This window comes from Perca fluviatilis, chromosome 20 (genome assembly GCF_010015445.1).
Source record: "Perca fluviatilis chromosome 20, GENO_Pfluv_1.0, whole genome shotgun sequence".
Lineage (NCBI taxonomy): Eukaryota > Metazoa > Chordata > Actinopteri > Perciformes > Percidae > Perca > Perca fluviatilis.
Genome location: NC_053131.1, coordinates 35,967,634 through 35,984,544, shown reverse-complemented (window position 1 = coordinate 35,984,544; position 16,911 = coordinate 35,967,634). Strand labels below are relative to the sequence as shown.

General features: G+C 41.5%; 1 protein-coding gene across 1 annotated transcript in view; it reads right to left on the bottom strand.

Moving 5' to 3' along the window:
- Positions 1 to 422: 422 nt before the first annotated feature.
- The window catches only part of LOC120548630 (soluble scavenger receptor cysteine-rich domain-containing protein SSC5D-like), a 54,819-nt gene continuing 38,330 nt past the window's right edge, over positions 423 to 16,911 (bottom strand). Inside the window, exons 7-8 of the mRNA XM_039784961.1 lie at positions 12,477 to 13,195; positions 423 to 1,288 (exon numbers count right to left, since the gene is read on the bottom strand). Coding sequence (XP_039640895.1) covers positions 1,151 to 1,288; positions 12,477 to 13,195 — 857 coding nt within the window. The 3' untranslated portion in view covers positions 423 to 1,150. The remainder of the gene's footprint in view (positions 1,289 to 12,476; positions 13,196 to 16,911) is intronic.

The window sequence follows — 16,911 nt, the reverse complement described above, 5'->3', positions numbered from 1 at the left end:
AGGCCGATGACTGTTTACGACAGTGAGAACTACGTAGGTTTCTGTCTGTTGAGATAAACTGTTGTTTAGGCTAATGTTAGGAACAAAGAGCAGAGGGGAAGGTGATCAACTATGGCCATGCTAGAAGATACATTTAGAGGGGTGGCTTAACAGAGGTTTTCACTATATGATGTGTGGATGTTTAGACTTTAGGTTAGAAAGACTTTTTCAGACATGCTGCGGTACTTGTGAAACTGTATTTCTCCATTTGCAAATGTTAATAAATACTCAAAGACCAAACTTTAGTTTAATTCTTAAACAGTCTTTTATTCGTTTTCATTAAGATCATTGATATTTACTAAACTCTGCTGCTTCACGGAAAACTTCCACCACAGTACTTAAATTTAAAGTTAAAGTAGTACTAGTACTACATTTCTCTGGGTTTAGTTTTTTATATAAAAATGTTGTAATATTGCCTTTAACTTGCTGTGAGCAGACATCCTCCCACATAGAATAAACCTCTAATTATTAATCATCTTTATGATCTCTGAAGGCTTCTGCTACAATTCATGTATTCATAATCATGAGAGTTTTTCAATTAAAATCCTTTAAGTGCAAAAGTATTAACATTCTTAATTACAGAAATATAATAAAACTTTCTTACAAAATTAAGTAAATGCTTGAATTGCTGAAGTACACAAATAAGCTAAATTCTTAAGAAATAAGCACAAAATTGGTGTAAAAACCACCTCTGATTTTTAACATGTCCATGAGGCAGCATCATTCTGACCTTTGTTAACGTTTATAGTGGCGACGCCCTCTATTCTCCGTAGGCGTTATTCAATTGTTCAAATGTCAACAAATTTAATTTGCACACCGAGTATTATGATACAGAATTGAGAGTATATATGTCAAAGATTATTTTAATTTAATATTTAACATTAATTGTCCAGCATCGTTCCCAATCGGCCTGGGTCGGTGTGTCTTTGGTCAGTTTGTATTGTGCTGGCTTCTTGGATTTCGGTATTCCTGCTTTAAAGTCTAATGCATAAAATAAACTTTATATTTCTGAGGTGTTTTTACGCTTTTAGTAGGAACTAGTGGGTTTACAGCTGAGATTAAATATGTTATATAATAATTTCTGCCTTCTTATTTTAATGGAATATGTGTTTTAAAACTTTCTGGATGTGAGATGAGGAGGTGCTACTCTGCTCCCTCCGTCAGTCAGCCCTCCTCCAGCTTCAGGAACACCCAGGTTATTTTCACACAGCTCAATGTTCTGTCTGTCTGGCTTCTGCCCCCTGCTGGCCTGGAGAGACATGACAACACACAGATGTGTCTTCCTGAATCACTCTTCTCTTCAGTTCAACAAACAGACTGACTGCTTCATTTAAGTCATTGTTCTAAACGACAGGTGTGTGTCCGTACCTTACAGTAGAAGTAAAGAGCAGTGATCACCAACAGCAGAGTCAGCGAGAACACAACCACTCCGATGATAAAAGGCCTTCGAGTAGGTGGATCTGATGAATCTGATCGATCAGATGTTGGATCTGATGGATCTGATGATGGATCTGGTGGTTCTGAAGGCTCTGATGGATCTGATGGATCTGACAGATCTGATGATGGATCTGATGATGGATCTGATGATGGATCTGATGGACCTGATGATGGATTTTGGTGTATCTGATGGATCTGATGGATCTGTTGATGGATCCGGTGGATCTGATGGATCACATGCACAGTCATCCCATCACACAACATCATTAGTCAAACATCTCCTGTTACATATCTCTTTTGTGGGGTTTATCTTTATCTGAATTGAGGCTCTGAGGACAGAGACTATAATAGATGATAAAGTCCTCAGAATAATCTGTAGAAATAAAACTGATTGGACTTTGGGGTGTTGGTCGTCCTGCACTTTGGGGGTGGAACATATCTCCCTCTCAGAGAACCAGAGTTAATCTGGTAACCAAACATGCTCTATCCTTCAGTTTGTTTGCTGTTGCCATTCATATACTTTGTATAAGTTTGGTTACTTTATGACATGTGCAACACAATGACATCACAGCATCAGAAACATGTGCTTAGCTGATCATTTTCACTCAGTTTGGACCAATCATCTTCTCCAAACCTGTAAACAGTCTTCTTACCTGAGACGGTGAGAGAGAGCAGACAGCTCTCAGAGGAGAAGTTATGAGAGAAAACATAGAGATGATAAACACAGCTGTATGTTCCTTGGTGGGCGGGCTCTGCAGCAGGAAACAGGAAGTGGGCGGAGTGATTGACAGCTGGCTGGGTGGAGTTGTGTGTTGAGTTGGAGGAGGTGAAGGTGAGCTGGAAGGAGCCTCCTGGGTACTGTGGCTGGATGGAGCAGCTGATGTTGAAGGTGGAGCCCCTGAACACCTGGAACCCCTGCTGCTGGGCCTCAGAGACCCCGTCCATGGAGGACACAGAGATGTTGGGCTGAAGAAGGAGGTCTGAAAACACAGACAAACACAAACATTGTGAACTTGTCAGGCCTAGCAACGTTACGATTAAAAGTAACATTTACATTTAATACACTCTAACAATTGTTTTCCATTTTTAACACTTTCATCGTGTTTTCAAACAATAACATGACATCGTCTTCTGCATAATTAATCTGTTCCTTCTGCTCAGGTACTACACAGGATCTTTTATCCAGAATATAAATCTGTTTAGAAAACGATCCCCAAAAATGTAAAAGGCCTAGGTATTGGAAAGGAGCTACTGTTTAGAAATTAGTGCACAATTGGCCAGGCCGATTCCTGCCCCCTGTTCCAAGTTCCTGTTCTTCTGTTGCCCCAACTTCATGTGCCTATGTTGCCCTGTTGTTAAGGAAAAACTCAGAAGGAGCACAACTCATTTCACATACGTGAAGAATGTTTGGGAGACCTTGATGACCCAACTGTCCCAACTCTCTGAAGTTCTTTTCTTCCTGAAGGTGTATTTAAACTCATGCTGGAGGCGCTACGTTTAGCTGAAACTTTAAGGTTAACAAAGATATTGCAGGTGCTGTAAACACAGATACTAAAGCCTAGTTCAGCCTCTCTCTCTCTCTGGGAAGTATGCTAAAATGTGGTTGGCCCACCGACCTCCAGAAGGAGACAGTCCTGAAACAAAACATTCCTTTATCATGTAGCTGCCTACGTAGACTCCTTAAATCTGTAGAGAAAAACAATTATACATGAAGAGGTAGGGCAGGGGGAAAACGAGTATTTATTAAACGATTTATTGGGCAATTATTTGATCGATTAGTCAACTAATCTAACAACTAATTGAACGATTAATATAACGATTATTTTTCTGTTGCTCGATTAATAAAAACCATAATGTATCTCAAATAACTACCAAAGAAATCTTAATAATATACTTTATTAAACAGTTTTGCAAAGCAAAAAATATTCTGCTTTACACAAAATAAAAAAAATATTTTACTGTTATACACAGCTAACGTTAGCTACTATAGATAGCTGTGTTCTGCAGCCGTAAGATACCTACGATTCAACATTAGATGATAACTAACGTTAGATAAACACAGCTGTCTAGGTGCCAGTAGCTAGCTAACATTAACGTTAGCTACTAACCTAGCACGAACAAATTGCACGGAGAGCTAAGATAGTTAGTTAGCACCACTGAAGTGCGCAGAGCTCAAGCTACACAACACACTAGACAATTGTATCCTTCACGAGTGACATTGGGGTGCCTCCGTTTCAGATGCTCCCACATTGCTGTTGTGCTGGTGTGGTATGCCAACTCCATTTGGCAAACAGCGCCGCCTTTACGTTTGTGACTGAATTTGAAGTATTCCCATACCTTCGATGATTTAGGGCGAGCTGTTTCTTGTAGGACTTTTTATTTTATTGGGGCTTTTTGCAGGGCTTTGATGGGAATTATGTGAGGAGGTTGCTGTTTCCTCCTCCATTCTGCAATGTTTTGTTATCCCACGTGTGTGTGTGGCGAGCTGTGGCAAAGCGTTGACGCAAACAATATGACGTTGACGTAATTTTGACTTTGACGCGTCGACATCATTGACGCATCGCTACAGGCCTATGAAGAGGTTTGGTTGTTAGAGACTAGCTGAATCTTCTCGTCCCCTGACCTGTGATCTATGAATGACCTGATGTTGTCTAAGATTTCTCTGAGTCTCATCATATCACAACATAGTGTTTCCGGAAATTGCACCACAGCCCTCAGTTCCAGAGCCTCTGTAGCTCCCACTTCCACAGCCTCTGTAGCTCCCACTTCCAGAGCTTCTATTGCCCCAAGTTCCAGCCCCTGTGCTGAAGACACTGAGAAGGCCAGGGCTTCCAGCCTTCAGTCAACTAGCCTGATGGCTAGTACTCCAGTTAAAAGCCAACCTGAACTCTGGAGAGGCTGAACTACAGTTGACCAGCAAGCATCCACAGCACTCAGCAGTGCTTTGTGTGGCTCTACCTGGCCATCTTCCCGGGGAACCGTGGAGGCCGTGAAAGCGGAACTGGTCGACATGGCTACAGACGCCTCATCCTGGTGGCTCCACTGCCCTGCTCCATTGACTCTTCGCTGCCCTGTAACTTGTCCACATGACCACACATTTCCTAGTCCAATCAGTGGCCCCGCTGTCACCAGCACCTCGTTCTCCGGCCGACACAAGTTACTGTTGAGCTGCAACAATCCTAAGTTCCAGAGCCCCGGATGTCTTTAGTTTCTTTACCCTGGTTTCACAGGGGAGTGTGGTGTTTGGTATTCCACACAGACAAGCGAAAACCTGTTTACTCTCTTATTTTTCTTGAAAACATCTGTAACCCATATTAGAAACCTGTTTAGAAAATTATTTATAAACTCTAAAAGTGATAGGGGCTGGACTCTCCTTTGAAGGAGTTTCCCAGGGTGAAAGACGCCATGTGGGAGTGGAGATACAAACGATCCCTGCTGAGCTGCTCAAAGTTGGGGCCAGTAGGTCGTTGGTGCCTGTTATGGTGACAACCAAAGAACCTGCTGGTGATAGCCAGTGGCTCAGAAAGCTGTGAAGCTGAAGAATGTATCCTTTCAGGATGGATGCTGGTTGGACCAGGGGATTCCTGAAGCAGCAGACATGTTTCATATCTACAAATATATCTCTTAAAGTGCCCATATTATGAAAAAAACACTTTTTATGGAATTTGGGGTGTTATTTTGTGTCTCTGGTGCTTACACATGCATACGAACTTTGAAATAAATCCATCCATCCACGGTTTCTGAATGTGTCCTGCCTTCAGTCTCTGGGTGAGCTGTTCAAAATCGGCACTGCTAACCGCAACCGTTAGCTCGTAGCGTTAGCGTGAGCATTAGCATGCTAGCTCGTTCTCAATAGCAAAGCAATGCTACAACACACACAAGTTCACCATAATCTCCAGAAGAACTACTTCCATGTGCGCCCTGGTTTAGAAGAAGTCTCCCAGCTGATCCTGCCTTGGAACTGACTGAAGTTGGAGAAACAGCCTTTCTTTTACTGTCTATGGAGCTAGCTGACATGATCTACATCTGAGCTACTGAGCATGTGCGAGTGTAATCAAAGATAGTACAGAAGAAGAAAAGAGGTCTCACTCTGTAGCTAAAACAGAAACCAGGTGAAAAGAGGATCTACAGCAGTGAGAGAGAGCTGTGCAGTACAACAAAAATATGGTGTTTTTTGAAAATTAAGCCATGTAAACCTATTCTGGTCCAACCTTAAAATACAGTTATGAACGTTAAAGTGAGTATAATATGGGCGCTTTCATACATTCAGCAGCTGATTACTGAGGCAGCAGCTCATCAGACTCCGTCATGGCTGCTGGAGACAGTCTGCGGCCATTCTAGCTGCTGTGTGTGTGTCAACCTGGGTACATTACTGTCATAGATGATGTCACAGATGATGTCACTGATCTGCTTACCTGAGTAGGTGAGATAGAGGATGGAGGAAGAGGAATATGATGATGATGCACACTCCCTCAGAGCAGATCCAGACTCGACACAGTTAGACCTGATCCACCACACAGATCTGAATGAGGACTCTTTTCTCTCTTCTACAGAAACAGCAGAGCCACAGTCCAACTCTCTGCAGGAAGCAGCTGCTGTCTTCAGGGTCCAGCCATTGCCACTGACTGGTCTCCATTCTCCTTTATGTTTCAGCTCCAGTGTTCCTGCACAGCGACTGGCTCCTCCCACCAACCTGACATCAGACTCTGAACAAAGTGAACTTAATTAAGAAAAGATGAAACTGTAAATGCTGATTCTTCTTTAGTAATTCTTTATTTCTCCATTCTGTCTCTGTGTACCTGTTGAGGTGTGTTCTCCTTCAGCCCGGAGTTCTGAGGAGAAAATCAGAAGGTAAACATCAGTATAAAGGAGTGTGATTGGATCACATCTGTGGACAGAACAAACTCTCTCAGGTTGTTTTGTAAAGAATCTTCTAGCAGCTCAGAAACACCTTAATGAACTCACTCTGGAGCAATTTATCAGTTCACTAAGGATGTGATGAACACGTGTATACACAGAACACAAGTCTCAAAAACATAAATGAAATGCCCTCAGAAATGCCAGATCAGACTATTCCTCATCACTAAAAGAAGAAAATAAGAACAACCCAAGGTTTCTTTTCAGCACTGTAGCCAGGCTGACAGATAGTCACAGCTCTACTGAGCCATCTATTCCTATAGCTCTGAGTAGTGACAACTAGTAGTGATGTATAAAATCCATCACCTCTTGCCCTCAATTTCTAGCAGTTCAATTTAAATGCAGGACTGCTAGAAAGAACAACAAGAACTGAGGATTCTCCCTAAAAGGGAGTTTTTCCACACCACTGTCACATTAAATGCTTGCTCTTGGGGCAATTACTGGAAATGTTGAGTCTTTAAAAATGATAGCGTCTAGACCTACTGCATCTGTGGCTAACTTCACAATGCATGGAGGATTTATTGTATTATTGTTGGTTGATTTTCCCTTTTCGTCTTTTTTCTGTCTGTGTGTGTGAGAGCAGTTTGTCCTCTGATTTATAGATCAACACAAATATTTGAATAATAACACATCATCTTTAAAGCAGAGTCCTACCCGAGCTGCACAGCAGCAACAGTGCCAACAGGTGATACATGTCCAGGTGGAGCATCTCTCTGATCACCCTGTGTGCTGTACTCAGTGTGTATCTGAGAGCAGGAAGAGAAGGAGCTTTACTGGAACAGTATCAGAATCAGCTTCAATGGCCAGAGTAGTGCAGGTGTAAACAAGTGTCTTTCCATATACAATAAGAAATAGCATTATATATATTTATGCTCTTTTTTGAATGTTTTTCATATGGAGCTATGGCCGCAAAAGACGAAATGGTTGATTGTTAAAAGCAGTTGAACTAATGTTAATACTTTTAACTGGACTTGAGCCAACATGAGTCCGCGATTTCATAGTCAGTGTCGTCACTGAAAGGTCTACTTGTTCAGGTGATGGAAAAGATTAGTTTTATTTCCCGTTCTGCTGACACCAACCGCCAACATATTTTGCAAACTGGTATAATGAATCTGCTTCTCGTTGCTTTTGTGAAATCCAAACCATTTTCACACAACTGACGTGTAACATTAAAGGGGTGATAGAATGATTATATAGGGTATTTCACACTGCTCCTTATGGTCTCCTAATGGGGTATGTAACATTGGTTGGGCTGAAAATGGCCTGGTTGATATTTTTTTAGGCTCTTATGCATCCCTGTGTTTTGGCCCTATTTGGAACGACAGCTTTTCTTCCAAATATGGTATGCTCATGAATATTTAGATGAGCTGCGCGCTGGCTGATGAGGAACCGCATACACAATACATTGGAGACGATACAGCAGGTCTCATATTTCAAAACACACACACACACACACACACACACACCTTTTGTCGACGATCCTGTTGATGAAAAAGCTGTATTAATTCACAGAGAGTTTACGTCGGTATTGAGTCCCGACTATAGATGTATTTTCATTTCCACATAACCGATTTGAGAGGTATTTTTTATCACAGTCTATAGATATGTAGATACCTTATCCGTCCTCATATCACTAACATCAACCATCGTTGAAAGGCTTTAACATCCCAGCAGATTCTTTGTATCGCATTACGGTTTTTGCAAATGGCAGTTTTCTTTGAAACAATAGCGGATCATAGCCTACTGTAGTAAAGCCACTGTATGCAGAGCCGTCAGAAAAGTGTGACTCGCTCTGAAACGTTTTTTAAACGTTTTTGTAGTGTTCCCTGGACAGTAGAGCCATTAAAAAGAAATACATCATTATACATTATAGTTCTGTTAATGATCATGGTGCTGCAGCCTCAGAATGGGATTAGTATAGTTTACTTTTTCGCCCGCAGGATTGCACCTGAATAAAGTTATAGGTGTAATACAATTACAGTTTTCACCAGTAATATTATAAGTTAACTGTGATTAAATATGAAATTAATACACTGTTAATGTGTACGCATTGACTCGAGCAGCAATTTTCTCCCACACCAATTCTCTCTCTTTTGCAGCAGCAGCAGCAGCTGTCTTGCTTTTTTAACGAAATGCATGTTCAAACTCGCTGTTTGTGAGCATGAGTATTTCCGCCGACCCGTTTGTGGTTGTTGCCATGGTGAATCGTAGAATCATGGCTCCATTCATACTGCCTTTTGTGCACGCCCGTAACCCTGAGTGAACATACTCCGAGTTGATTGAACCAACTCAAATCAGCTGTTCTGGAACCAAAAACTCTGAGTTTCCCATCTCAGGGTAAATCAACTCAGAAATTAGGGTTAGACTCAGAGTTTGGTAACCCTCCTACCTGGAACGGACCTCAGTTCTATATTCAAGCGCTCTGAGTAGTCGTTAAGACTAGAAAAGCGCTATATAAAAACAGTCCATTTACATTTACAGCGCACACACACAAACACAGACTCTGTTACATGCCCAGACATGCCCAGGCGCGAGCCACTGCAGCTAAAACAGCCCAGACAAAATAAAAACAATTTACACTTTCACTGTAACTAGTGTTGTTCTAACATTACTCAATGGGATTTTGAGGTTCTATGTATGTCCTAGTTACCCTCCAATCTGTCATCATTTAACTATGACAAGGTAAGATCGGTTTTGCATTCTATCACCCCTTTAACCCTTTTAATCAACAATGTCTTCTGCCCAAGAGGATAACGCAAGTTCATGTTCATGTCCACCATCACTTTCGCTCGTAAAACACTTTTCCCCTGTCCATATGTGTTTCCCTCTAATGTTATCTAAACCTGAACCAAACCTCCTCTTTAAACATAAGGGTCCTTCCACACTGAGTCCGAAATGTACGCATCCATAGCAAACATTTTGATGTATTTTGACAAGGAAAAGGTATGAGCCGATCCAGAAATGCACCACAGAAAGACGCTTGCAGAGTGCAAGGTATCATTTCATAAGTCAGATAGTCTGCGGTCAACAGGTCGGACGGCAATATCCAGTAGGATTATGATGAAGAGAATAGAAGAGGGCAATATGAGAACACAGACAAAAAGAAGAACAACAGTGTAGTGATGAAGACAGAGAGAGAGGGCAGCACAACTCTTTCAGGTAGCTGGGGTGCCAAATGCAAGAAGATGCAGGCAGAGAGGACAGCCAGCGAAATCCCATTACTGCCAATGGAGAGAAGTGAGGGATGAAGTGAGGGAGAAAGCGAGAGAGGCAGAGCGAGAGAGGCAGAGCGAGAGAGGCAGAGCGAGAGAGGCAGAGCGAGAGAGGCAGAGCGACAGCAGCGTCACATTTTGTATTGTTTTTTGCAAAATCTTTCGCAACAAATTAATTAATATGCATCGGACTCAGTGTGCAAGGTTTCTGTGCATGAAGAATTTTTAGGAAGACAGATACGGAAAAACGCATATGAAAATTGAATGAGGAAGCTTCCTGTCTGATGAGCCTTACCACTTTAATTTTCAAAAGACACAAATCTGAAATTAATTTTCTTACCGTCTGATTCGTTCTTCTTCACTTTTAGTTTTTCCTGTGATGTTTCTCAAACTTCTTCAAATGCGTATTTTCTCCTTCAGTTTCCACAGTCGCTCTCTTACTTCTGTTTTGTGTTTTCCTTGTTTCTCCTTTTCTCCTCTCTCAGTTTGTCTCCTGGTTTGTCCTCCACTGTATCTCTTCAAACAGACTGCCCCACTCCGCCCTTCTTTCCTTCCGAGACAGGAAGTGTGTTGTGTCTTGATATGGCGGGATTGCTTTTTCAGTCAATCATATCAATGTAACACACAACTCAGTTCTGCAGGAGACTGTGACTGATTTATTTAATATCTCTCTCTTTAAATCTCGCGTAAATTGGAAGTTTTTCAGTTGTTCCATCTTTGGCGGATGGAGGATGGAGAATAAAGGATAAAGGATGGAGAAGGACTGGTCTTTCTCTGAAACTGGTCTCACTTATTTTTTGGCATTTAGGCCTTTATTGACAGCTTAGACATGGATGGGGAGAGAGGCGCACTCTACCACTAGACCACCCAGGCACCCAACCTGGTCTCACTTTAATCCTGGTCGCAGTCTGAACTTGTGTAGAAATTTGGGCTTTTAGTCATTTAAAAATTTGATCAAGATTAATTGTGTGATTGTACATAGTTACCTCTCAATAATTGTCACATACACCGAACAATCCCAGGAAATGAATCTGGTCTCAGTCTGAACCTGGTCTCAGTCTGAACCTGGTCTCAGTCTAAACTCATGTAGAAATTAAGGCTGTCAGTTGACATTAACATTTCTAACCGAGATTAATCCCATGGTTGGCCATAGTTAACTCTCAATGAATGTACCGTACACTGCAAAACCGCACAATATGAACCTGGTCTACTAAAATGATAAAGATACAAACTGCAGGGCGCCTGGGTGGCTCACCTGGTGGAGCGGGCGCCCATGTGTAGGGCTTTAATCGTCAGCACGGTGGCCAAAGGTTCGGCTAAAACCTGTGGCCCTTTGCTGGTGTCGTTCCCCCTCTCTCTCTCCTTTCAAGTTTAGGCTCTCGTTAACAAGTAAAGGCATAAAAAAAAGATACAAACTACATTTGACTCTCGCTGGATGATGAAGTTAGACGTCACCTTCTTTTTACTTTTGGATATTTTTACCTGATTACCCAACAGAACAGATTCGTCCTCATAATATGCAACTACATTTGTCTTCCCGAGTTTCCTTCAGAATAACTGCAGAGAAACTCTCCTGTTAACAAACAATCTACACAACTGTTGAAAAGTTAATAATAAGCTGCTATGTTGATGATGTTCTTCTCTACTTTGATAGTAACTATTTAAACAGATACAAACAGAATAATTCAGACACCAGATGTTTTCTTTACATTTGAAAAAGTTTTAATTAAATGATTACATTTAGTGGATGTCCCCACAGTGTTGCATGATGGGAGAATACAAATTAAAATCAGCTCATTCTCAGAGTTTCACAGTTTATTAGAGGTTTTATTTCCTCTAAAAAGGTAATATAGAAACATTTATTACAGATCTTCGTCATTTCATCTCTCTGAGTGTTGAACCTCCAGCAAACAAAGTTAAAGTAGTACTAGTACTACATTTCTCTGTTTAGTTTTTTATATAAAAATGTAATATTGCCTTTAACTGGCTGTGAGCAGACATCGTCCCATGTAGAATAAACCTCTGATTATTAATTACTTTATGATCTCTGAAGGCTCCTGCTGCAATTCATGTGTTCATATTTATTCACATTGTGTTGCTTAGTTATGAGAGTATTTGAATTAAAATCCTTTTAGTGCAAAAGTAATACAATTCTTAATTACAGAAATATAATAAAACTTTGTTACAAAATTAAGTGAATGCTTGAATTGCTGAAATACAAAAACCACCTCTGATTTTTAACATTTCCTTTCCTGAAAATGTTCCAGCATCATTCTGACCTATAATGTTAACGGTTATAGTGCCGGCGCCCTCTAGTGCCCGTAGGCGTTATTCAATTGTTTAAATGTCACCAAATTTAATTTGCACATTGAGTATTATAATACAGAATTGAGAGTATATATGTCAATGTAATCTTTAACATTAATTGTCCAGCATCGTTACCGATCGGCCTGGGTCGGTGTGTCTTTTTCTAATTTCTAAAATAAACTATATTTCTGAAGTGTTTTTACGCCTTTAGTAGGAACCAGCAGGCTTAGAGCTGAGAGCAATATGTTATATAATAATTTCTGCCTTCTTATTTAAATGGAATATGTGTTTTAAAGACTTTCTGGATGTGAGATGAGGAGGTGCTACTCTGCTCCCTGCGCTCCGTCCTCGTCAGTCAGCTTTCCTCCAGCTTCAGGAACACCCAGGTTATTTTAATACAGCTCAATGTTCTTCTGTCTGTCTGGCTTCTGTCCCCTGCTGGCCTGGAGAGACATGACAGCACACAGATGTGACTTCCTGCATCACTCCTCTCCTCAGTTCAACAAACAGACTTAGGCTGCTTCATTTAAGTCAGTGGTCTAAACAACAGGTGTGTGTCCGTACCTTACAGTAGAAGTAAAGGGCAGTGATCACCAACAGCAGAGTCAGAGAGAACACGACCACTCCAATGATAAAAGGCCTACGATGAGATGGATCTGATGGATCTAATGAATCTGATAGATCTGATGGATCTGGTGATGGATCTGATGGATCTGTTGGAGCTGATGATGGGTCTGGTGATGGATCTGGTGGATCTGAAGGATCTGGTGGATCTGAAGGATCTGGTGGAGCTGATGATGGGTCTGGTGATGGATCTGGTGGATCTGGTGGAGCTGATGGAGCTGATGGATCTGGTGGAGCTGATGATGGGTCTGGTGATGGATCTGGTGGATCTGGTGGAGCTGATGGAGCTGATGGATCTGGTGGAGCTGATGATGGGTCTGGTGATGGATCTGGTGGATCTGGTGGAGCTGATGGAGCTGATGGATCTGGTGGAGCTGATGATGGGTCTGGTGATGGATCTGGTGGATCTGAAGGATCTGATGGAGCTGATGATGGGTCTGGTGATGGATCTGGTGGATCTGGTGGAGCTGATGGATCTGATGGATCTGGTGGAGCTGATGATGGATCTGGTGATGGATCTGGTGGATATGAAGGATCTGGTGGATCTGGTGGAGCTGATGATGGGTCTGGTGATGGATCTGGTGGATCTAAAGGATCTGATGGGTCTGATGGATCTGGTGGAGCTGATGGATCTGATGGATCTGATGGATCCGATGGATCTGATGGAACACATAGACAGTCATCATATCACACAACATCATTAGTCCAACATCTCCCGTTAAAAACAAACTTGTTTTTCATTTTAAAACACTTTCACCACACTGTAACGGTTTTTCGTAATTGTAACAGTATTATACTGCAATAAGGGCATTAATATACTGTAATGATTAAAAGCAGTACATTACTGCTAACCGCCAAGCATTATGGGAAAAATACGGCTATATTTTACAGTAGTTATGTACTGTTTATCAATTTACAGTAATGCATTTGCGCGGGGGAAATGGCCAATAGGAATGAGGTGTTTTATTTTTAAAAAAAAGGGTACGTGCACTGCGTGAACGGTTGAGATAACGTCGACGAGGGAAAAGACAAAACGAATGAGAAGAACGACGAGAGAGAAAGGCGGTGCTTTTTTTACATTAGTCGAAGGAGATAAACTATCAGTAGTCTGTATCAGTCTGTGTTCAATTCATGTTGGACCCGCAGAGCAACCATAAGGTGAGCCATTTGTGGACGCTTTTTTGAAATGTGAACATATGCTCTGATTATGAACTGAATTTTGTGCTTTAACGTTAGCCAACTCAGCTCTAGTCTATAGTTAGCTAGCGGTAGCTAGCTAGCATATCGCTAGCGGTAGCTAGCTAGCTTGTTTTAAATATTGTCACTTTCATACAGTGTAACATGAGGTATACTATTTACATAATATTACTAAACTATTTAATTGCATTTGGGCGTTTCAACCCTTGGTAACAGTTATAAAGTTCGACATCCTTTGAGAAGTTAGCTAGCGTTAGCTAGCGATGTTAGCTAGCGATTGCTAGCTTAACAACTAGCAGCTAGCAGTAACATTAGAAGGTGGAACCGTCCACGTCCAATTTAACTACTTGGCTTTTTGTTATGCGTTTTTGTTATTTCTCAGTATTCTTTTGTGGTTTCATCCCTGTGTGAGGCTCAAGTGAATGTAAACTGGTTGGTAGAAGCTAGGCTATTCTGTTGCTACTGCAGGTGCCTCGTGGTGGGCTGCTGCAGGATTTAGTGTAACGTTAGTGACGCCTGTAAGCATTTTCTGCCACAATGGTCGTGCCATTTGTGTGCAAAACGTGTAACATAAATGTAACAACGCTTCCGAGATTTTATCAGCATGTAAAAACACATGGTAATCTCGCAAATTTCAGGTTTGGTTGTGGTTTGCAGACATGTCCGTGTACTTTTCGGACACTCCACGCCTTGAAATCACACATGCGTCGGAAACATTCCCCGCAATCTAAGGATTCATTGCCAGCTAGGGCTGGTCCATCAAGTGAGGTAATTTGTCAGGTGGAGGGATGTAGGCAAACATTTGACAATTTACCCTGCTTGTACAACCATTTAAAGTGGCACATCAGAGATGGGAAGTCGGTCAGATGTCCCTTTGAGAACTGTAAGAAGCATTTCCGAATTAGATCATCCTACACATCACATGTCACTAGAAAACACCCACAGTGTTTAGAAAACCCTGTTCAAGTAGGCCCCCCTGGTAATGATGCCTCACACATGACAAGGGGCAACTGTGAAGACAATTATACACATTTTGAAGGAGTGATTGATGATCCTGAAGGAAATGAGGGAGAGGGCACCTTTCTGACCAATCTGGCATTGTTCTATTTGAGAATGCAAGCAAAAATGCTTCTTCCAGCCACCACTATACTGTTTTTGATTGAAGAGTTTCAGGGAGTTCATGATAGTAATGTGGAGAACATGTTTCATTCTCTTCGAGATGAATTAATGAAATTGAATATTTCTGTCACTGATATTAATACCATAATTGGAAATCTAAACAAAAGTAATCTATTAAGATTATATAATGAGGGAGTTTTCCGGTCTGATGGTACACGCAAAACTTATTTCAAAAATAATTTGAATTATGTGCCACCCAAACAAGTATATTTAGGAAAAAATTCAAAAGGAAACGACTGCTTTAGTCAGTATGTGCCAATTGCAGAAACAATTAAAGCACTAATGAGTCATGAGTCTATGAAATTACAATACGCTGAAGCAAAGACAGCAAAATCACATGATCCACATTTGCTGGAGGATGTAAGGGATGGCAGGTATTTCAAGAGTAAGGCCATTTTTCAACCCAGTGCGCCTTCGGTATCCATTATCCTATATCAGGACTCATTTGAAGTGGTAAATCCCCTGGGCTCAGGGAGAAAAAAGCATAAGCAACTTGCTGTTTACATGTCACTGTCAGAGATCTCTCCTCATAATAGGTCCTCAATAGACCCCATACAGCTTGTTATGCTTTGTAAGGAGGAGGATGTGGCCTTTTTTGGCCAAGAGAAAGTGTTTGGTCCTCTTGTAAGAGATTTGAGGGATCTTGAAGAGGCAGGGCTCACACTGGACAGTGGTGAAATCATACAAGGGGCGGTGCTTGCAATAGCAGGAGACAACCTTGGGTCACACATGATTGGAGGCTTCACAGAAAACTTCAGCAGAAGTACACATTTCTGTCGCTACTGCTGTATTGACAGAGACACTTTTCAAAATTCTCCAACAGAATTAGGCCTACCACGGACAAAGCAAAGTTATATGAAATTCGTTGCAGCTTAAACACTTTCTATAATTGACCCAGGACTTCCACCATGCTTAGGACATGACCTTTTTGAAGGTGTAGTTTCTGCAGATCTTTCTCTTCATCAGGGAGCTTGTCACTGTAGGAAAGCATTTCACGTACACCCAGCTAAACAGAAACATTGCATCTTTTAAATATGCTGGGACTGATATCAACAACAAACCACGTGAATTGCGGGCAGACAATCTAACATTGGGGGGTAATGCATCTCAGAACTGGTGTTTGCTCCGGTTACTCCCATTGTTCATTGGTGATCGCATTAAAAATCCTTTGGAGGATAAGATCTGGCAGTTGTGCCTGCTGCTGCGAGAGATAGTTAATATGGTGACCGCCCCTAAAATCCATGCAAACCAGGTAGCATATTTAAAAGTTCTCATTGAGCAGTATATTATGTCTAGAGCTACACTGTTTCCAGCTGTTACTTTGAAGCCAAAGCACCATTTCTTAATGCATTACCCTGAGCTCATTCTGCATTTTGGTCCATTAATTCGATTGTGGACTTTGCGTTTTGAAAGTAAACATACATACTTTAAACAGTGTGCGAGGAAGCTGCATAACTTCAAGAACTTAAACAGTACTCTGGCAGAGAGGTACCAGCTTCTACAAGCTTATCTTCAGGCTGGTTGTCTATTTTCACCAACTCTACAAATGCAGCAAGCAGATGAGTTCGATAGGCATTTATATAACCATGGTATCCAGGAAGCTGTAATGTTGAGAAACATCCATGAGACCACAGTAGTGACATCTGCTGTTACCTACAAGGGCACCAAGTACCAGAAAAATATGGTTGTGGCTATGGAAGACAGTGATATGGGCTATACCTTTGGGAGAAAATGCTCTGATACTGACTGACTCATCCAATGTCTATTTTGTGCTAGAGAAACAACAGTCAGTACCCTTAGTTGACCTTGGTGTACAATGTCTCCTTGAGTCAGATTCTTATGTGTGTGTTTTTGTGGAGAACCTTGCAGATTACTATCCATTGTCTTTGTACCGACAATTTCATTTTGTGTTAATCTTGTGCCTTTGCATCACTCTGTCTGTCTCAGGTAAATGGCGTCTGTGGCGAGGAGCTCACGAAGGCACTACCTTCACTTTCAG